We start from the raw sequence: 22,993 nt of genomic DNA, 5'->3' as shown, positions 1-22,993 counted from the left end.
AAGGCTATTGCCCATAGTCCTAGGTTGGCCAAGTTTCTTGTTTTCATATCCAGAATCTGGCCAGAGCTTGGCAAATAAGACTTCTTTATATAATCATGAATGGACCAATGTCACCTATAGCAGTTGGCATCAGTGAATTTCAGGAAGTAGAGCCAATTCCTCCAAAACCCACAGCAAACTTCTTAAACAGTGCAGGTGGGTATCAAAGCACCTTTGGTGGGACAACTACACAGGTGTTGCCTCTGAATGGGTGATGAGGAAACAGGCATTTAACTTCATGCAGAATTGTGTTCTGTACACTTTAAAAATCCCATGAGAATGGAGAAGACATGCGGCGGTGGGGGGGAGGGGGGCAGCACATACCTCTTAATCATCACTCAGTACATGGCAGTTCTTCAGATTTCATGCGTGACCCACTTAGATGAGGTCAATGGAGGAAAAATCACCCTGTAATAGTAGACCAATAATAGGTATACTAATAGTTGGAGAACATAAGACAAAGGACAAGGAACAGATTGCCTTATTACATTTACAAAATTTCATTTTTCCCAGAAGTCAAGGTAGTGTGGGCTCTATTTCTTCAGCAGGTCAAATGCCTGAACAGGGTTGCGGATGTTAAAGACAATGACAAACTCCTCACCAAGCAAAAGTTGGGACATGGCCACTTATTACAGGATGACTATAACTCTGCTTGACAAAGATGGCTTCTTGGATGTTATTCCACTGTGAAATCAGATTTGGAAGTGCTGCTCATATTTAAAAGAGGATGAGCTGATTGAAGCAACTTGCAAATTCTACAAAAACAAAAATCTTCTCTACATAGCTGGCTGATGGCTGGAAAAATCATAAATCTCCAGGAGTACTAGATTCCAGAAAAGTCGAAGCCACTCTCAAAATACCTTTTTAAAACTCTAATTACAAAACTCATGATTAAATTTAAAAATTACCTCAGGTAATTTGTGACTGCTGCTTGTGATACTTTTTATAAGTAATACTGACCATGTTGGCAAGTCCTTAACATCCGCATTTGGAAAATAATCAAAAAACAAGATAATCCACACGATTCTCACACTTCATCACAGTTAACAATTTATGATTTTGACAAAGCAAAACAAAATAAGTTGGAAATTGCCTGTTACAGATATAACAATACTGTACTCTATAACGTAGGATCTATTATGTTTTGGTAAAATTATATAATGTTAACTCAAATTATTTATGCAACTTTGAAAAGATATCAAATCCCACATTATGCATGGAATTCTATATATTTTGGTAATATATCTGATATATTTTGTTAATAAAGTGAGAGAGTAAAGTCAACCAATGGAAAGGTGACAAAAAAGATAAATTCCATCATTATGTCAGTACTTTGGGGGTTTGTTTTTGTTTCATTATATCAATTTGATTATATGTTATATAGAAAACTGGATTCCTTCACTGCACGTTACCAAAGGATTTGGTATTCATTTAACCAAAATAAAACACTTTGAGAACCACAGACTATTTATAAGTGTACTGAAATATTTTAATGAAAAAACTAAAAAATTTTTGATAATTAAAAATTTCAAATTATGCTAGACAGAATATGCTTTAAAATTTTTGATAAAAACTTTTTCTTTCTTTTGCAAGACATAAACCAAGAGGACCTCAAAAAAAATGTAGCAATTAAGTTTGGAAAACTATAAAAGAGACTTTTACTTTCAGAATGGATGTTTTTTTCCATTCTTAAAATGTATGTCATTATTCAAGAAGCATGTTTATAAATTTCATTGAAGAAAATATTATACTTTTAATAATGTGACAGATTTGCTCCATCAAGTGGTTCTCTTATAATGTCTATCACACTGCAATCAACTACAAAAGCAAATAACAAAATTTAAATTCAGAGAAACACGCTTTCTAAAGGAAGCCTAAATTTCAAACCCTGTAACATTTAGAAGGTTCTCACAGCCCCAAATACATTTACAAAAAGGTACTTTCATCAGTTTCATGTAATGTGAACAAACCTACTATTCTCTATCATTTAAACGATTGAACAGTCGGTGCACAGCTGGATTAGTAAATAAAACGGAATCAAGGAGTCAATGTTCCTCATAAAAATAAGTTAGTTTGCAGTACATCATGGTCTTGGTTGTCCAGTTCTATTGTTAGCTCCGTATCTACTTGGCATATTTGTAAAACCAGTCCTGAATCCTTGGGTTACTCCAATTCCTGGAACTCCAAGTCCTTGATTAAGCAAGCTACTACTGTAAGGTGTGTGTCCATGATTAAGACCCAAACCAGAAGGTCTTGTTTGGGTGTTAAGCAGAATGACTGGGCTCACGTTTTTTCCAGGGGTGTTAAATGAAAATTCTGGAGGTGGACTACTAGGTTTAGCTGGAGTCGACGTAACAGGGTTTGAATCATCAGTACCCTTTAAAGGAGGCATTGGAATTATGTGATGATCTGAAAAGTTTAGGACATTGGCTGCAACAGGCCCAGACAGTAAGGCAGGTCTAATCCAATCATCCTTGAAAATTTGAACGGTCAAAGTAGACACTAGAGTGTACAGCCTGTTGGTCACATGAGCAAGAACCATTTGTTCATTTGCATCCCGTCGAATTCTTACATGCACTGATCCGGCCTAAAAGGGGAAACATCATAAGAAAGAGATACTTAAAATTATACCATTGAAAATTCCCCTAGAAATAAATATTTTATTTATGATTTAGCTGTAACTGTACTTGGTGTTTTCTTTTAAACAAGAGAAAGTATCATGTCTTGATATTCCTTGAAGACTACTCAGCAGTGACTGTCAATGTGAAGAGTTGATAAAATTATGTGACTAAATAAAATGTGTCTTTTTAAAATATATGAAAAAAATATATATGTGGGAGGAAGACAGGCATGTTATAGCCTAATGCAGAATATAACGTATATAGAAAATGCAATGGAAGAGCAGAAAAGAGAGCTGCTAATTCAAATTAAGGAAGATTTGTAAAGAAGATGGCATGTGATCCAGGGTTGATGGTGAAATGTAATTTTCAAAAGTGGAGACAGATATTCTAAGCTGAGAGAACAGCAATTAAAATGCATGGCATGTTCGGACAGAATAAGCAGTATTACTAATATATAAAGAAGTACAAATATTTCAGGGGGCAGAAAAATAATGAAAGAGAGAAAAGAAAAGAAAGAAGGATGGAAAAAAGAAAGAAAAACGGGTAGTAAGGTTAAAAGAAAGGCTAGCAGAGAACTCTAAAAATCATGATATGGAGTTTAATAGTAGCAATCAATCAGAAATACAGTTCAGAAAAAGTGTAGGTATGAATGATTGGTAATTAGGTAAAAAATGACTGCAACACTCTAGGTTAGAAATGAAGAGGGCACAACAGGACAAATATAATGGGATCAGAAAGGGACAGATGGATTCATGAGTTTCCCTGGGTTAGATGTGGGGGGACTTGATACCCAATTGGATGTAGTGGATGAGGGAGATGGACTGACTCATCAAAGATGATCTCAAGGTTTCTAGCCTGGGTTACTATGAGGATAGAGAACCCCAGGCTTTACAATGATGGCTAGAAGTCTGTTTACTGAAAAGATATTTATCATACGTTATGTTTTTAAATTATTCTATTTTGTTTAAAACATACACAGAGAGAAAAATAGCCAAGAGTGACAACACCTATCTCTAGATAGTACAATTATTAAAAGGTTTTTTGTTCACTTCTCTTTGACTTAGTTACAATTTTTCTAAGAATCAGGTACCATTTGCATAATGAAACTTAAGTAAAAATAAATAGTAAGTAAAATGAAACAAAATGTCCAGCAGACTCAATGCTGATTTCTAGATAAACTCAGATTTTCAAGATAAAAAACTATAATGAAGAAGAAGTTTCACATAAATTAGTCAAATACAAGTAGTTGTTTTATTTACAATGTGTCTGAATCTATGACTTTAACAGTAGTGACTGTCAATCATAAGATGGAGAAAATATCTATAATGCTTGAATTTTATTTCTAGTTTATTATGAAAGACAAGGCATGTTTAGAAATGCAGTCACCTTTGATTTTTTCCTTTTCTTGGCCACTACCATCTCACAGTTATCACTAGACAAAACTATAAAAGACACTGTAACCTCTTCCAGTCTGCTACGGAAATTAAAGCAATTAAAATAAATGAAAACCATTTCTGAGCAGGAGCTTGAACAGAATCTGCTGTGACTATGGTGTTTGCATTAATTTATGGCTTTTGTGACAACTACTCTTGGAGCTCAAAAGCTTGTTTTATTTTTCCTTAGTCTTAATTAGGTACTACCTGGGGGTAGTGGTTAGATGGCCATGTTCTGAACAGCTGGGTGACCTAATTCTTTGTGTGGATAAGCCACCCACCTAAATAAACACTTACCTTCTATGTTATTAAGATCGGTAAAATTAAAAGAATGATTAAAGACAAACTGTGTTCCTAAAGGAATGTAAATTGGTATAGCCATTTTTGGAAAGTAATTGGCTGCATCAAAAGCCATGAAAATGTGGATATCCTTTTTTTAAAAAAAATTTTATTTTTAACTAATCTCTACACCCAATGTGGGGCTCGAACTCACAACCCCAAGTTCAAGAGTCACATGCAATACTGACTGAGCCAGCTAGGCACCCCAGTGTGAATATCCTTTGACTCATAAAACCACTTCTAAAAATTAATCTTAAGGAATAATCACAAGTATGTGCAAAGATGATTCCACAAAAATGTCCATCCTAGCTCTGTTTATAAGGGAAAAATGGAATGCCATTAAGGGAGTGATTAAGTAAATGATGGCATATTAAAATAATGTAAAACTGCAGCCATTAAAAATTATGTTGGGATTCTTCAAAGACAGCAGTAATGGTGGCACTTTTTGGAAATTCCCCCAAATATGCCCAGAAAAACCGAAATTAAGACATCAACCCCAAAAACCTAAGGACAACATCTATTAAGAAACTAGAGGGGCGCCTGGGTGGCGCAGTCGGTTAAGCGTCCGACTTCAGCCAGGTCACAATCTCGCGGTCCGGGAGTTCGAGCCCCGCGTCAGGCTCTGGGCTGATGGCTCAGAGCCTGGAGCCTGTTTCCAATTCTGTGTCTCCCTCTCTCTGCCCCTCCCCCGTTCATGCTCTGTCTCTCTCTGTCCCAAAAATAAATAAACGTTGAAAAAAAAAATTTAAAAGAAACTAGATAACATGGTTTTCCCAAGAAATCCTAATCACCCTAATCCTAAGGTGTGAGACCTGCAAGGTATCAGCACCTGTGAAGGAGGAAGCAACAGGATATCTGATGGACCTAAAAACCTCAAAGCAGCTAACCTGTACTCAATGGAAATCTAGGGCAGCAAATTTGAGAAAGGCAGCTGGGAAACTGGGAGGGGATTTGCACATTTCAATAGTGGGTGAGTACACTGAGTTGGCCGTAAGATCTGAAGAGCTGGAGCAGCCTAAGCCCTGTGAGCTCTCCAAAGTAAGCAAGCAAGCTCCCTGCCAGTAGAAAGCCCCACATTAAGAAAAAACAACCGGGAACAGAATCCAAATTGAGCAACACAGCAGAAACAAGAGATAACAAAGAGCAGATACAAATGGCAGGTAAAGACCCAGGAGAAAGAAAAAACTTTCACTTCACACACTCAATCAGAAGAGGGAGCTTTAGAACCATAAATTCAAACACACTACCCTAACCACTCCTTATTTTAAAATTCAGGAAAACAATTTTGCATAAAAAGGAGAAACACAAAAAGGACTGCTTCCAAATCGCACACAAAGCTATTGTAAGAAAAAAACAGATTACAAAGGATTGCCCAAAAGAGTCACCTATAAAACACATGAGAACTATGACCTACTTTTTCAAAAGAAGCTGAAAGACATGAAACACATAAAACAGTATCAATCAGCATTCAAAAACCTCAAAAATGAGGGGCCCTAGGTGGCTCAGTTGGTTAAACGTCCAACTTCAGCTCAGGTCATGATCTCACAGCTCCTGAGTTCAAGCCCCATGTTGAGCTCTGTGCTGACAGCTCAGAGCCTGAAGCCTGCTTCGGGTTCTGTGTCTTCTCTCTCTGCCCCTCCCCTGCTCGCTCTCTCTCTCTCTCTCTCTCTCTCTCTCTCAAAACTAAACATTAAAAAAAAATACCTCAAAAATGAGACAACAACAAGAAAAATAATCACTTGAGAAATGAAGACCAGACTAGGGGCGCCTGGGTGGGTCAGTCCATTGAGCATCCTGCTTTTGATTTTGGCAAAGGTCATGATCTCATGGTTTGTGAGTTCGAGCCCCACATGGGGCGCTGCACTGACTGTGTGGAGCCTGCTTGGGATTCTCTCTCCCTCTCTCTCTCTGCCCCTCACTCACTTGCTCTCTCTCAAAATAAAAAAACTTAAAAAAAAAAGGAAAAAGAAATGAAGACTAGACTAGAACGAATACAAAAGGAAATAAATATACAGGTCTACTGTGAGAGAATAAAAGGCGATGAGAAGGCTAGTTTTAAAAATCAAAGGAACTGAAGATATAATAAGGAACTGAAAGAAAATAAATATAAAAGACCCAATGTGCTTACAATAGTAGATCCCAAAGAAGATACTAAAAGCAAGAGAAAATAAATATTAATAATTACAATTAAAGAAAACTTTCCTGAAAGATAAAACAAGTTTTTTGCAGTAACATTACTGCAAGGCTCTAATGCAAACCTGGAGTAACTGACCCAAAATGACCAACACCAAGACACAGTCCAGTGAACTTACTGGACTTAAAAAAAAAAAAAAGTCTTGGAGTATCTAGGCAAAGATCAAGTCACACTCAAGAGAAAAAAAATTAGGGCCCCTGGATGGCTCAGTCAGTTAAGCATCCGACTTCGGCTTGGGTCACGATCTTGCAGTCTGTGAGTTCAAGCTCCACGTTAGGCTCTGTACTGACAGCTCAGAGCCTGGAGCCTGCTTCAGATTCTGTGTCTCCTTCTCTCTCTGACCCTTCCCCGCTTGCACTCTGTCTCTCTCTCTCCCTCTCAGAAACAAATAAGCATTCAAAAATTTTAAAAAAGAGAGAAAAAAATATTTGACCAAAAAAGTAATTATTTGGTGACATAGAAAACTGTAAACGATATATTAAGTGAAAAGAGCAAAATATAAACGGCATGGTTTCATTTTTTTTTAATGTTAATTTATTTTTGAGAGAGAGAGAGATAGAGCATGAGCAGGGGAGGGGCAGAGAGAGAGACACAGAATCCAAAGCAGGCTCCAGGCTCCGAGCTGTCAGCACAGAGCCCAACGCAGGGCTAGAACCCACAAACTGGGGGATCATGACCTGAGCTAAAGTTGGCGCTCAACCGATTGAGCCACCCAGAGGCCCCACATAGTTTCGTTTTCTAAGGAGAGAAAATAGGTAAGTATAAATAAGAAAACATCCTGGCAGGCATCTCTATATGATGGGATTATGGTGATTAAATTTTTTTCCAGAGTACTTTTCTGTATTTTCCTCATCATTCCTGACACAGGAATGGAACCATGCCATAACTGTCTCTCTGGTAATAGGTCCAGACTGGATTCGCAAAAATTAATAAAAGGAAAACCTTATTAAAATGGGAGATGGGAGGCCAAAAGGGAGAGTCTCTCAACCCCTACTACCCCGAGTCAATTGTAGACTCAACAGGAAGAGAGGTGAAGTCCATTCTACTTTAGCTACTTCTTTATAACATCAACAGGAGGAAAGAGGTTTTCTTCCTCCTTCTCTGACAAAAGCCCAGCCAATGAGAGACTAATACAACTCAGGCAGTGAAAGCCACTGCACTTGAACTCCTGGTTTACTTCACTGGATTTTTCATCTGTAACAGTCCTTTCAACTTCCCCCTTTCCTCTATAGCAGACTGTTCCTCTGCTTTGTTCTTCAGACTTGCCTATTGTTTTGTTGTAGCTTGCTTATCGCGAATTGCAATTCTCTGCTATTCCAAAATAAACTCATTTTTGCTAGTAAAATAACTGGTCTTATTTTTAAGGTTAATATCAAAAACATGGGGGGGGAGCCTGGGTGGCTCAGTTGGTTAAGCGTCTTGACTTTGGCTCAGGTCATGATCTCATGGTTTGTGAGTGCATGTCCCACATGGGGGTCTGTGCTGACACCTCAGAGCCTGGAGCCTGCTTTGGATTTCTGTGTCTCCCTCTCTGTGCCCCCACCTCCACGCATGCACGCTCTCCCTGTCTCTCAAAAATAAACATAAAAAAAACAAAACAGTAGTTTGAAAAAAAAATAAAAGAAAAATATCCCTCAACTAATATCAATTAGGTTACTGAATCCATCTACATTTTAGACTCTATTAAACAGAAATGGTAATCAAAGGCTCTATAAAAATTTAAAGAAGTTGGGGCTCTTGGGTGGCTTAGTTGGTTAAGCATCTGACTTCAGCTCAGGGCATGATCTCGCAGTTTGGGAGTTCAGGCCCCACATCGGGCTCTGTGCTGACAGCTTGGATTCTGGAGCCTGCTTCAGATTCTGTGTCTCCCTCTCTCTCTGCTTCTCCCCCTCTCATGCTCTGTCTGTCTCTCTCTCTCTCTCAAAAAATAAACATTAAAACATTTTTTTTAATTTGAAGAAGTACTTTCTTTAGTTTTAAAAATTATAAACTATGTTTCACTTATTTATTTAATTTTTTATTGTTTAATCAACATCCAAGTTAGTTAATATAAACTATGTTTTAAATTACAACTATATTAATATGGAAAACATACCAGTGAGCCAAAACCTAGGGTCCAAAAATGCTCATTTCGAACTTCTAAAACTCCATCCAAGGTAGATACCTAATCAAAAACAAAGAAACTGGGCTGTTTATATTTGACATATCCAACACAGTTCAGTCACACTATGGACTTGACCTAAGCCTAGAAATGACCTGGCCAAATCCTGCATGAAGACACTCATTAGCCAAGAGAAGTCCTAGACCACTCAATGTATCATTTTACTTGTTCAGTAGTGAGCCAAGGCCTTGTGTTCCGTTTCTCGTCTGGCCCAATCCTTTTAGAATCAGGTGTTTACCACCTACCCTCACCACCACCTTGTTCGACAGCGGATGGTTCTTTTCATTTTGTGAGTATGTCACATATTTATATCCAGCACTGGTGGTATTAGATTTTTTCCCCCTTTTGGGGACTCTTCTCTATCATTTCTTCCTTTTAGCAAATTTCTGCACAACACAGGATGTTATGTGAATGTGGACCAAGAGGAAATTCCAAGACCAGATATATAGTGTATGTCCCATTGGTATAACACAGGCTGAGACAAACAGCCAGCTATATTGATAAATAGTGGCCTTTGTGATACCAACAATCAATAGTTTGAAATATTCTCAAAATCGAAATAATTACATTATCTTATTCCTTCAATTAGTAAGCTGGTGGGTATTTATACAATACAAAATCTAAACTCACAAATCAATGTTAAGTGATGAAGCAATCAACATGTAAAAGTAGTTTTTGACTTCTATCAAAATTCTAGATTTGAATATAGACGCATAAAAACCATAGCATTAACACAGCTAGTAGTGTGGTCTCTAGACCATTACCTTCCCTTCCACATTTACTTCAAGTTTCCAGACTGAGCAATTCCTCAAATTTTTATACTTTTGTCACTATTTTATATCTACTACTGTGTTATTTAGTATAAAGAACACAAACTCCCCTAAAATAAAATAGAGATAGGGCTGAGTAAAGTATCATTTATACCCATTCTTTCCATTCTCTAATTATAATTTAAAAGGATTTTATTTTCTATTCTACCTTACCTCTCTGATAAGTTTGTCCAACTGACCAATAACATGGGGTGGCGTTGTCTGGAGAAAAAAATAAAATATGAATAACTTCGGAGATAAAAGAATTTTTGCACAGTAGTCCTGAAAATAAAAATTTGGATTTTATACCAGCCTTTGCTTTGTTTGACAGCCTATCATGATTTAGGGAAGAGAGGTTTCAGTTGGCTCCACTAGTGGGACAACATCAACCATCAGCCCATGCTTATTTTTTATCTCTACACCCAAACAACTCTTGAAGAATCAGCCAGCCAACTAAAAATCTTTTGTATGGCACAGCATGACACAACTATTATCTTATTGTTACTACAGTTTCTGGAGATAAAACTACTGCCCCTAAGTTTTAGAAAGGGCATGAGGGTAAGACACAAGGAAAGCAGTGCTTACATACACATCCATCCCTGGGAAACTACCTTTGCATTCAGAGCCTTGTCTACAGGTGTTTCTATTGTTTAAATAAGGAGTAATTTGTCATTTTCGATTTTAAGTTTGAAATTTAGAAGTCTCACTGATTCAATGACAGGAAATAAGAAAACAATCACAACCAAACTATATAATAGCCAAAGCATATTTATTGCGGGAAAATAAATAGGTAAAAAATATTTCTAAGTAACACTGTTTTTACTTGAAACATTATTAAGGGCAAAATATTTTTAGCTTCTGATTTTGTCTTATATTATACAGGAAGATCTGTACATATTTTATGGGCCAAGAGAATTTCCTCTGCTTCTTACTGTATAGATTTCAGATATCACTGTTTGAGTTCATTTCTAACAGGGCCTTCTAATAGCTAAAAATTTTATAATCTGGTAGAAGAGAACATATAATTTTACTCTCTGGTAGAAAAAACTGGCTAATATTAAGCATGTGCATTGAAAAAGGACCCTTACCTGCAGTAATACTTTGCCACTGTACACGCTCATGGGATACATAGTGCCAAATGTCATCAGAGCAATGGCTATGGCAGAAGCAGTGTCCACAGCAAAATAATTACTAAAAGGAAAAAACAATTCTAAATCTCAAATATATGCGTCACTGGGCTTCTTACAATTCAATCTTCCAAAACATTGTCTAATACAACAGGACTTTGATCACAAGTGGCCACCACTGGCAAAGAGAGTGTCTCAAAATAAATAAATAAATAAGTTTTCAGAATCCTTTCTTGCCAAGTTTGGTGGAAAATAATAATTATGTTAAGCAGCATGAAGAGATGGTGAAGAAAAAAAATGTGACCATTTCCTCATTATGTATTTTCAATCTACTTGTCAACGAGAAAGATTTCATATATATTCATTTGTTGTGACAAACAAAAACCTTCAACTTACAATTTCTGATACAGAGAAGGCTAATGTATCTCATCCAACAATTTTCCTATAAATAATAATTTTCCAATTATTACCAAGAATTTTTGAAATTCCTCAGGAATTACACAAGGTGAGATTCTATGGGAATTTGTTAGAGGAACATTGTCACTGAAGTGCAACACTCATCAGTAGTTCAGACTGTTCTGTTAATAAGACAGACCAAAATGCCAATGCCAATGCCAATGATTACAAGCTGATCATGTTTTGTTTTTGTTTTATTTGTGTTGTTTTTTACTTTTTCCCACTGGCAATAGAAACATGAGGTAAGACCTAGCCCCTACCTTTGAAATAGCAGGAGATAACCATGTAAAGAAAATAAAGCAATCTGGGAGTAAAGGAGAAGTCCTATAGGGTAACAGGGATGCACAAAGGAGTGAGTGACAAGCCTCCCGAAGTAGGGATAATCCAGAAAGGATTATAAAATAGAAAAAGAGACATATGAGCTGACCCTTCAAAGACGAGTGAAATGATGGGAGGAAGGTATCACAGACAGTGGAAGCAGCATGTGCAAGGGTGTGAAAGTCCTGACACAGCATCAGAAGTAGGAACAGGCAAATATAGACAGACGGATGGCCAGTGAGGTCAGTAGGGGCCTTACCATGCTAACAGCTTTTATTTATTTTTTATTTTATTTCTTTTTTAGTTTTACTTTTTATTTTTTAAATTTACATCCAAATTAGTTAGCATATGGCACAAAAACAGACACACAGACCAACAGAATAGAATAGAAATCCCAGAATTAGACCCACAAAAGTATGGCCAACTCATCTTTGACAAAGCAGGAAAGAATATCCAATGGAAAAAAGACAGTCTTTTTAACAAATGGTGCTGGGAGAGCTGGACAGCAACATGCAGAAGAATGAAACTAGACCACTTTCTTACACCATTCACAAAAAAAACCTCAAAATGGATAAAGGACCTGAATGTGAAACAGGAAACCATCAAAACCCTAGAGGAGAAAGCAGGAAAAAACCTCTCTGACCTCAGCTGCAGCAATTTCTTACTTGACACATCCCCAAAGGCAGGGGGATTAAAAGCAAAAATGAACTATTGGGACCTCATCAAGATAAAAACCTTCTGCACTGCAAAGGAAACAATCAACAAAACTAAAAGGCAACCAACGGAATGGGAAAAGATATCTGCAAATGACATATCGGACAAAGGGCTAGTATCCAAAATCTATAAAGAACTCACCAAATTCCACACCGAAAAAACAAATAATCCAGTGAAGAAATGGGCAGAAAACATGAATAGACACTTCGCTAAAGAAGACATCCGGATGGTCAACAGGCACATGAAAAGATGCTCAACGTCACTCCTCATCAGGGAAATGCAAATCAAAACCACACTCAGATACCACCTAATGCCAGTCAGAGTGGTTAAAATGAACAAATCAGAAGACTATAGATGCTGGCGAGGATGTGGAGAAACAGGAACCCTCTTGCACTGGTGGTGGAAATGCAAATTGGTGCAGCCGCTCTGGAAAACAGTGTGGAGGTTCCTCAAAAAATTAAAAATAGACCTATCCTATGAACCAGCAATAGCACTGTTAGAAATATACCCAAGGGATACACGAGTGCTGATGCACAGGGGCATTTGTACCTCAATGGTTACAGCAGCACTTTCAACAAAAGCCAAATTATGAAGAGCCTAAATGGCCATCAACTGATGAATGGATAAAGAAATTGTGGCTTATATACACAATGGAATACTACGTGGCAATGAGAAAGAATGAAATATGGCCTTCCGTAGCAATGCGGATGGAACTGCATTGTTATGCTAAGTGAAATAAGTCATACAGAGAAAGACAGATACCATATGTTTTCACTTTTGTGTGGATCCTGAGAAACTTAACAGAAGACCATGGGGGAGGGGAAGGAAAAAAAAAAAGGTTAGAGATGGAGGGAGCCAAAACATAAGAGACTCTTAAAGAGGGTTGATGGGGAGTGGGAAGGAGGGGAGGGTGGGTGATGGGTATTGAGGAGGGCACCTGTTGGGATGAGCACTGGGTGTTGTATGGAAACCAATTTGACAATAAATTTCATATTAAAAGAAATTAGTTAGCATATAATGCAACAATGATTTCAGGAGTAGATTCCTTAGTGCCCCTTACCCATTTAGCTCATCCCCCCTCCCACAACCACTCTAGTAACCTTCAGTTTGTTCTCCATATTTATGACTCTCTTCTGTTTTGTCCCCCTCCCTGTTTTTATATGATTTTTGTTTCCCTTCCCTTATATTCATCTGATTTGTCTCTTAAAGTCCTCTTATGAGTGAAGTCATATGATTTTTGTCTTTCTCTAATTTCACTTAGCATAATACCCTCTAGTTCCATCCACGTAGTTGCAAATGACAAGATTTCATTTTTTTGATTGCCGAGGAATACTCCATTGTATATATACACCACATCCTCTTTATCCATTCATCCATCGATGGACATTTGGGTTCTTTCCATACTTTGGCTATTGTTGATAGTGCTGCTGTAAACATTGGGGTGCATGCGTCCCTTCAAAACAGCACACCTGTATCCCTTGGATAAATGCTCAGTAGTGCAATTGGTGGGTCATAGGGTAGTTCTATTTTTAGTTTTTTGAGGAACCTCCATACTGTTTTCCAGAGTGGCTGCACCAGCTTGCATTCCCAAGCTTTTATTTTTTTAACAGGCAAAGAGGAAGATTTTGAAACAGGAAAATATTATGGCCAGAGGTGCAATTTTGAATGATGACGTTAGTAGCAAAATGGAAAATAACTAGAGATGTATGACAATGACAGAAGACCAGAAGACTATTGTAATTAGACCAAGGAAATAATAAGGCCTCAATTTGGGAAGCAGCAATGAAAACGGGAAAGAGAGGACAAATAAATATTAAAAAAGAAGGTCCAATCAGACTGGCTGATAAGAGTATTATTTACAATAGCCAAGACATGGAAACAAGCAAAGTATCCACCAACAGATGAAGGGATAAAAAAATGTAAGATACACACACCTATAAACACACACAGACACACACACTGGCTTGAGAATTATTCAGCCAAAAAAGGGAGGGAATCATGCCATTTACAACAACATGGTAGAGAGAGACAAATACTGTTATGATCTCCCTTACAGGTGCAATCTAAAGATCCAAACTCCTGCGAAACACAGAAGAGTTTGGTGCCTGTCAAATGCAGGGGGTTGAGGGTGGGGGAGAAATGGGTGAAGGTGGTCAAAAGGTATTGAGTTGCAGTTATGAGACACAGAAGTTCTGGGGATGTACTGTACAGCATGATGACTACAACTTTAAAATACAAAAAAAACAAATTCAAGACCAGGTGACCAATTAGAACCGGCTTTGGGAGAGGTGAGAGGGGAGAAGTATGATATTTAAGAGTGCACTGGAGTTAAACATTTAAAAAAAAGGTCGGGGGGAGCGCCTGGGTGGCTCAGTCGGTTGGGCGTCGGACTTCGGCTCAGGTCATGATCTCACCGTTCGTGAGTTCGAGCCCTGCACTGCGCTCTGTGCTGACAGCTCAGAGCCTGGAACCTGCTTCAGATTCTGTGTCTCCTTCTCTCTCTGCCCCTTTCCCACTCAAGCTTTTGTATCTGTCTCTCTCAAAAATAAATAAACATTAAAAAAATTTTTTTAAAAAGAGTGCACTGGAGTTCGTCAAAAAATTACACGCTGAATTATCCTATAATCCAGCAATTCTACTTCTGGGTATATGCCCACAAGAATGGAAAGCAGGGACTCAAACAGGTATTTGTATACCCATGTTCATAGAGCACTATTCACAATAGCCAAAAGGTGGGAACAATCCAAATATCTATCAGTGGATAATTCAACAAACAAAATGTGTTCTGTATGTACAATGGAATATTATTCAATCTTAAAAAAGGAGAAAATTCTGATACATATTACAACATGGATGAATCTTGAAAACATTACGCTAAATGAAATAAGCCAGATGCAAAAAGACAAATATTGTATGATTTCATTCACATGAAGTACTTTGTCAAATTCGTAGAGACAGGAAATAGAATAGTGGTTAGCAGGGGCTTTGGGAAGAGAGGAAGGGGAGCTACTCTTTAATGGGTACTGAGTTACAGGTGGAGAAGATGTAAAAGTTCTGAAGATGGACAATGGTGACAGTTACACAATGATGTGAGGTACTTCATGCAACTGAACTGTATGATTAAAAATGGTTCAAGTTTTAATATACATTGAAAAAAAACAATGCAACAGAATAGATGGTAGTGGTATTATTCACTGAGGTTGAAAATATAAGAAAAAACCACTTTGGGGATGGGGAAAATAGGTTCAGCTGATGTAGACATGAATAGATGTAAGATACGCCTTTTGGAATTCAACAGACATCTGGACTAGAAATAATGGTTTGGGAAACTCACAGAGGTGGTAAATAAAAACGAGTAATTGAATGTAATCTTCCAGAAGAGTATGCAAAATAGGAAAAAGAATAATTAAGGACCAATTCTAGTAAACCCTAATATTTAAAGGGTAGGTAGTTGAAGAATCACATGTCATAAGATGCTAGGGAAGGTTAAAGCAGCTATAAAGTATACTTCCTAAAAGTTCTGCCTTTTATTTATTTTTTTCCTTTTTCTTATTTTTTTTTTTAAGGCTTGACTTAAAAAAATTTTTTTTCATACCTACTTCCCCTTCCTTCTCTCAGAAATAGTAGCCATGGCTTATCTGTCACCTTCTGTCCTCTTCTGTCACGGTCATCTTCTCTGTTTCACTCACCAAGTCAGCAGTAGGGACTTTAAGTAGTTTTCCAGTCTGAATTATAGACTGTGGTGAAAAATACTTATTGAATCCTACCCCTTAATTTTTCAGATGAAGATACTTAAGGACAAGACTTGACCAAAGCTACACAGGCCATAAGCAAACATGCTGTAAGCATAATCCTTACCTACCCCACAGATGCCTTTAAAAGTCAGGCCCCCAAAATGGAACCACTTGACAGCAATAAAAACTACTTACTTAATTTCAATTAGCATATATGTAATACAAAGAGCAAATGCTCCAGCAAGATCAATCAAAACAAATGGATTCATTCGGGGAAGGAAGATGCTGCTAAGTCCTGGAATAATTCCACACAGGCTATGAAGAAACAAACAAAGAGTATTCGTTAGCAGACCTCAATGTAACACTGATGGAAATCTTGTGAAAGACAACTTGTATTTTAGTACCATAGGTCTTATAGAAAGCAAAGAGGATGTGGGAACAAAGTTCTCTCACTCGTAAAGGTATCTTATGTCATCAATAAGTAAAAGGCGAGTAAGTTTGATCTGTGAGATTCATGTAGCAACCTCAGCAATGAATAATGTAAGTTCCCATGACAGATGCATTTCTTGTACATCCCTTTGAAATTATGTGTATCATGAAACCCCACATAACATCTTACCTTCGACTAAGATCTGCAACATGCTCTTGAAGCCAACTCGTACTAGCAGCTTTAAGAAGAAAACATGTAAATTACCTATATAGAAAAATAAACCACTACCAGAAATACTTGATTTCCTTAATTTAAAAGATAAGTTTTGTAATGACTGTATAACATTTTACAAAAGGACATGCTACTTAAATCTAGACTTTTTCCCTCTTTTATACCTTCAAGATAATAAAGCAAAAACAGTTTCAACTATTTATATCACTGACCTGGAGGAATTACATATGTCAGTGTACTATTAATTTTAAAGGCTCTTTAAACGTAAAGCAGAACTTCCTAACCAGTGTGCTGAGAATGGGTTATAGGTATACCAATTCTTAATTTCCCCAGCTCTCAGAAAGGCCAGGTAGGGGATCTGGCTACATGCAGAAACCTGCCAGTTACTGTTCCTGAACAAGTAGCCCCCAGGCTCAAACATCCTTTTACATTTATCTCAGGATTATATAAATACTCACTTTTTCATGTGTAACATGATGTAAAAAAGACTGGCGAGGTTCTACAAAAGCCATATTGTAGAGCAGTTAAGAGCAGACTCTATTGCCAGAATATCTAACTTAAAACCCAGCTCTTAGCTAGATATTTGACTTTGGGCAAGTGATTTAATCTCTCAGTGCCTCAGTGTAATATAAAAATAATAAAATTATTTGGGGCGCCTGGGTGGCGCAGTCGGTTAAGCGTCCGACTTCAGCCAGGTCACGATCTTGCGGTCCGTGAGTTCGAGCCCCGCGTCGGGCTCTGGGCTGATGGCTCAGAGCCTGGAGCCTGTTTCCGATTCTGTGTCTCCCTCTCTCTCTGCCCCTCCCCCGTTCATGCTCTGTCTCTCTCTGTCCCAAAAATAAATAAACGTTGAAAAAAAAAATAAATAAAAAAATAATAAAATTATTTACCTCATGTGGTTATAGGGAGAATTAAATGGGCTGATCTACATAAAGAGTTTAGCATTGTGTCTGGTAGACAGAAAGTGCTCAGTATTATCTTTCACTCAAATTTCAACTAATGCCACAAATATTAATGTTTCTGGGAACTTTAATATCCAGCTAATGAAAATATAAACTAGATAGCCTTTCCAGAAATAAGTCTGGCACAATATGTATCAATGACTTGAAAGATATTATATTTCTAACCCATTTATAATTTCTCTGGGAATTCATCCTGAAGAAGACTCACAGATGCATAAAAGAAATGTGATATCAGAAAGCAGATTGTAGCATTATTTATAAAAGGAAAACTTGGATCTTTCTCATCTTTATGGAGAGATAATTTCTAAATCTTTGTACCTTCTTAAAATCTCTAGAGTGAACATTATACTATTTTAAAAACTTATGCTTTTCTTTTCAAAATAATTATGGACATCACAAATACCATATTTTCTAGTTCATGCAGTAATTCTAAAACTTTAATTCATACAAATACAACTGACGCTTCATAATATTCACGAAGGTATTTAAATTTGAATGGGAAATTCAGAAAACTTTCTTCTCTTGATTGTCTTAGTGTTCAAGTCAGTGGACCTAAAAAGATCCTCTCCTATCTTTGCTTCAAAGTGTGGGTCTGTGCACACAGCCCACTTTTATTTTTACCTCACTTCTCCACCAATCAGTGTTCAACCCTTTGTGGGTTAGTGGGAATCCAGAACATGGAAATTACCAAAAAATAACAATAATTTTAACTACTGAAGAGAAATAACACTCTAAATTTTTAAAGACTTGAAAATAAAAGAATATTTCAAAATATATATGCTACTTTATAATATATGCCCATCCACCATTGACACAGAGAAGTTCCTGGGAACTTACTTAACAGAATACAATTATTTGCAAAGAGCCTATCAACCATCTGAAGTATACTGATGTTTCCAAAATGTGTGCAATAGATTTTTTCTAAGTAGGTGACACATCTAAAATCCCACTCATGTTATTTGGCAAATGTAATTTTTCATCACATACAATTTAATATATGTCAGTTCTGCTCATTTTAAAGTAATACATTCTTTTAAAGCTTGAACTAATAAGATTTTGTTTTGTAATTCTCTACTCAGAAAAGACCTGAGAACCTCTAGGATAGTTCTTTCTTCTCTTCAGGATAAGCTTTCTAGGTGATGTGAGTTAATAAAACAAACACAGGACTTGTTTTTATGAGAGATGAATTGGATTTTTTATTAATGGTAAATAAAAGTCATACCTTCAGAGACATAAGCAAAAGGCTTATTCCGAATAGAAAGCATTGTGAACAAGTTGAAGGAAAGAGCCACAAAAGTACCAACTAATAATCTTCCCCTAAAAAGAACAATAACATTTACCATTATTTTTTCTTGGTAATAGCAACACGTAATTTCAGCATGCAGACAGACTAGGAGATGGGAAGGGAGAGTCATCTGCTGCAGTGGTTTGGGATTTGTGGAGCCAGGCTCTGAACTTGCTTTCGAGTTCCATCTTACACAGGACAAAAACGGACTCTCAGCATGAACAGTATCTTCCTACAGGTAACTGCTGTTATAAATTTATATAAATGCAATGGTATATGGTTTACAAGATACTAGGCAGGCCAGAGTATCCTGAATTAAACTGGTCAAAACAGGGGCGCCTGGGTGGCTCAGTCGGTTAAGCGTCCGACTTCAGCCAGGTCACGATCTCGCGGTCCGGGAGTTCGAGCCCCGCGTCAGGCTCTGGGCTGATGGCTCACAGCCTGGAGCCTGTTTCCGATTCTGTGTCTCCCTCTCTCTCTGCCCCTCCCCCGTTCATGCTCTGTCTCTCTCTGTCCCAAAAATAAATAAACGTGGAAAAAAAAATTTTTTTTAACTGGTCAAAACAGAAAAAGTCCATGTATTTGGCAACTCTGTAGTAGACAATTACACTTTTATCCTTTTTTTTAAATTTCTTTAATGTTTATTTTTTTATTTTCAGAGAGAGAGTGAGCAGGGGAGGGGCAGAGGGAGAGAGGGTGAGGGAGAATCTCAAGCAGGTTCAATGCTTTCTGCAGAACCTGACGCAGAGCTCAGTCTCAAGAACTGTGAGATCATGACCCGAGCTGAAATCAAGAGTCAGACATCTAACTGACTGAGCCAGCCTGGCTCAATTTTATCTTTTCTAAAGGTGCTACTAAAAGATTTTGGGCATCAAATTTTAAATCATAGAAGACCAACATGGCTAGTTTATGTGTTGATTTAGGCCTGGAAATAATGAGGGACCTAAAGCCAGAGTACAAAGGCCTTCCTGTGCAATATAAAAACATAAGGACTTGGGAACAGTTAAAGCTGAGAAGGAGTCTTGGAATTGGGGGATTTTGTTTGTGAATTATCAGTGAAATGTATATTGCCACACTCTGACCTATGACTGGCCAAAGTAACCATTATTCTTAATGTACCTCTCAATAACTGGGGATCAAACATAATAGTAAATTATGTTATGTCAAAAGCAAAATCTCACGTGTGTATCTCGGGCTGCTCCAGAAAGCGTTCTGCACTAAAAGAAAGAAAAAATGTATTAAATTAGTTCTAAAATTATGAAATTAAAAAGCTTTATTAAATATAGAATTAATCTAATAAGTGAACAAAATCTTTTTTTTTTAAGTTAGTTTATTTGTGTAAGTAATCTCTACACTTAACATGGGGCTCAAACTCATGACCCCAAGATCAAGAGTCACATGCTCTTCCAACTGAGCCAGCCAGGCGCCCTGAACAAAATCTTTTAATATGATAACCAACTGTTGATTATTAACAGTGATCAGGCAAGACTTACAAATTATCCTCCATATGTAGTATCAATCTTCCCCACCAAACTTTTTCCAATGGGTTTATACCAAGCATTAAAACATGTCTGACTGAACCCGTTTCCTTCATACCTACCCAGGATTTAGTAGCATCAAATTAGGTAATAAAAGGAGGGTGAAAAGAAGGGAGAAAAGTCTGAAAAATGAAGAGGACATCCTATCAAAACTCCAGCACTGCTCATCTTAATTTGTATACCCTTTAAACCAAATGTGTTTCACTGGATTCTTTCATGTTGCCAAAGGTGGAATTTACAATGAAGTGACATATAAAACAAACGTACCTTTCTTTTAATATAAAGAGAGCTCCCAGTTGTGCCAAGACTGTGGAGGCAAATACAGCCAAGACTTCTAATCTTTCAAATCTGAAACAAGAAAATTAATTAGATCAGCACAATTCATACACCAGCATCTCCAGAACACATTTGCATTCATTTATTCACATACTAAATTTTTTGTGTGTGTCTACTATAAGCCAAACACTGTTAATTTTTTTTAATGTTTTTAAATTTATTTTTCAGACAGAGAGAGACAGAGCATGAGCAGGGGAGGGGCAGAGAGAGAGGGAGACACAGAATCCGAAGCAGGCTCCAGGCTCTGAGCTGTCAGCACAGAGCCCGATGTGGGGCTCGAACTCACAAACTGCAAGATCATGATCTGAGCCGAAGTCGGACGCTCAACCGACTGAGCCACCCAGGCGCCCTAAGCCAAACACTGTTAGAACAGACTACAGATTTTCTAGAATGAAGATAAACAGTGATTATCACAGATTTAAAAAAAGTGCCTATATGTACAACACCTATTCCTAGGACCCACTTATAGCTGTTATTTTTCTGGAAATAATTATTATCACAATAACAGGTAACACTTGATTGACCCATCTTATGTTAGACCACTGCTCAAAGTGCTTAACATACAATTTCTTCTAAACTACCCAACACCTTATGAAGGTTACTCTATCCACTTTAAAAAAAAAAGAAAAAGAGATAAGGAACTTGAAATACAAAAAGGAAAAGTAACTTATTAGAGTCATACAGCTAGCAAGTGGAGGAGTGAGGTTTCCAAACTCAGGCACTCTAGTTCCACAGTTCATGATTTTAACCACTTATTATATGGTCTCTCACTGAAGCAAATAATTGCAGTTAATTATGTGTATGCCTTATAATCCCTAAATTGTAAGCTCAAGGCCAAGGCCTGTAATCATATTCATCTTAGTTTTTCCCACAACAGTTTAATGGCATTCAATATTTGTGATAAGTATAAATGCTTATAATTTCTCAAGGAATTAGATATCTTCAGTAAAGACAATAAAATAATTAAGGATCCTGATCACATTGCTGTTTTTAAAGGGGAAAAATGCTGGAATCAACAACAACATATTATTAAAAATATAACAAATGTATTTATTGACATGGAAAGATATAAATGAAAAGAGTGGGTTATAAAAGAGTATAAAAAACAGTATGTAAATGCAGTATGTAAATGTTATTTGTGGAAACTAATAAACTGATATTAAAGTGCATATATGGAAACGCAAAAGGTGAAAGAAAGCAAAGACAATCCGAAGAAGAACAAAGCTGGAAGGTTTACACCACTAGATGTCAAGATGTATTTCAAAACTATTCAAAACTACTGTAGTTAATATAGCAAAGTACTAATGCAAGAATAGACAAATATTGACATTGAACAGACAAGAAAATCCAGAAACAGAATCACACATTCATAGTCACCTAGTTTATGAAAAAGGTAGCACATAAAGGCAGGAGAAAAAGGATTAACTTTTCCTCCAATAAATGTTTCATCAGTTGAACAGCTATATAAAAACAAATATGCCCTGACCTCTACCTCAACCCATATACAAAAATGAATTCCAGTTTGACTGTAGGTGTTAAATGTGAAAGGTCAAACAACAAGATTTCTAGCTAATAGTAGAGTATCTTTATGACCTCGGAGCTGGCTAAGATTTCTTGACAAGTACACAAAAAGTACAACCCATGAAAAATTGATAAATTGAACTTATTGAAATAAAAAAACTTTTCATTCATGGGAAAAGTTATTTATATATGAAGAACTCTACAGATCAATATGAAAAAAAAGGTAACCCAATTTAAAAATGGGTAAAACATTTTAATATGCACCTGACAAAAAAGGTAATCTGAATGACTAAGAAATATATGAAAAAGTCAGTAATATGAAAAAGTGTTCATTTAGTCATCAGGATAATAATTTAAAACCAAAAGACACAACTACATACCCTAGAATGGCTTAAAAAATAAAAAGACAATACCAACTGTTGGTATAGGCATGAAGCAACCAGAACTCTCAAATACTGCCAGTGAAAGAGTAAACTGGTAAAACCACTCTAGAAAACTGGTATTACCTTATCTTCCAACAATGAACATATACAATTCCTATGACTGAGTAACTTCACTCAAAGATACATATCCCACATAAAGGGATACACATGTATACCAAAAGACATGTACAAGAATATTCACAAATAGCTTTATTTATAATAGCTAAAAGCTGAAAATCACCTAAATGCCTTTCAATAGTTGAACATAAAAAGAAATTGTGGTATATTCATATAATGGGATATGAGAGCAATGGACCAGAATG

At 36.9% G+C, this 22,993-nt stretch overlaps 1 protein-coding gene across 3 annotated transcripts in view; it reads right to left on the bottom strand.

The window, feature by feature from the left end:
* Nucleotides 1–1,668: 1,668 nt before the first annotated feature.
* SLC30A6 (solute carrier family 30 member 6) overlaps nucleotides 1,669–22,993 on the bottom strand; it is a 43,529-nt gene continuing 22,204 nt past the window's right edge. For 2 of the 3 annotated variants that reach the window (XM_040496455.1, XM_040496456.1), the window contains 9 exons: nucleotides 20,659–20,739; nucleotides 20,035–20,070; nucleotides 18,791–18,885; nucleotides 16,565–16,613; nucleotides 16,141–16,260; nucleotides 10,685–10,787; nucleotides 9,771–9,818; nucleotides 8,722–8,790; nucleotides 1,669–2,626 (listed from right to left, as the gene is read on the bottom strand). In XM_040496455.1, the coding sequence (XP_040352389.1) occupies nucleotides 2,123–2,626; nucleotides 8,722–8,790; nucleotides 9,771–9,818; nucleotides 10,685–10,787; nucleotides 16,141–16,260; nucleotides 16,565–16,613; nucleotides 18,791–18,885; nucleotides 20,035–20,070; nucleotides 20,659–20,739 (1,105 nt within the window). In that variant the 3' untranslated portion in view covers nucleotides 1,669–2,122. Of the gene's footprint in view, nucleotides 2,627–8,721; nucleotides 8,791–9,770; nucleotides 9,819–10,684; nucleotides 10,788–16,140; nucleotides 16,261–16,564; nucleotides 16,614–18,790; nucleotides 18,886–20,034; nucleotides 20,071–20,658; nucleotides 20,740–22,993 lie in introns of those variants that run through there. The other variant, XM_040496457.1, reaches the window with a different exon arrangement.

The sequence above is a fragment of the Herpailurus yagouaroundi genome, unplaced genomic scaffold, assembly GCF_014898765.1.
Source record: "Herpailurus yagouaroundi ecotype Mexico unplaced genomic scaffold, PumYag 188, whole genome shotgun sequence".
In the NCBI taxonomy this organism is placed as follows: domain Eukaryota; kingdom Metazoa; phylum Chordata; class Mammalia; order Carnivora; family Felidae; genus Herpailurus; species Herpailurus yagouaroundi.
Note: the sequence above shows the minus strand (reverse complement) of the source record. Positions and strands in the feature narration are given on the sequence as shown.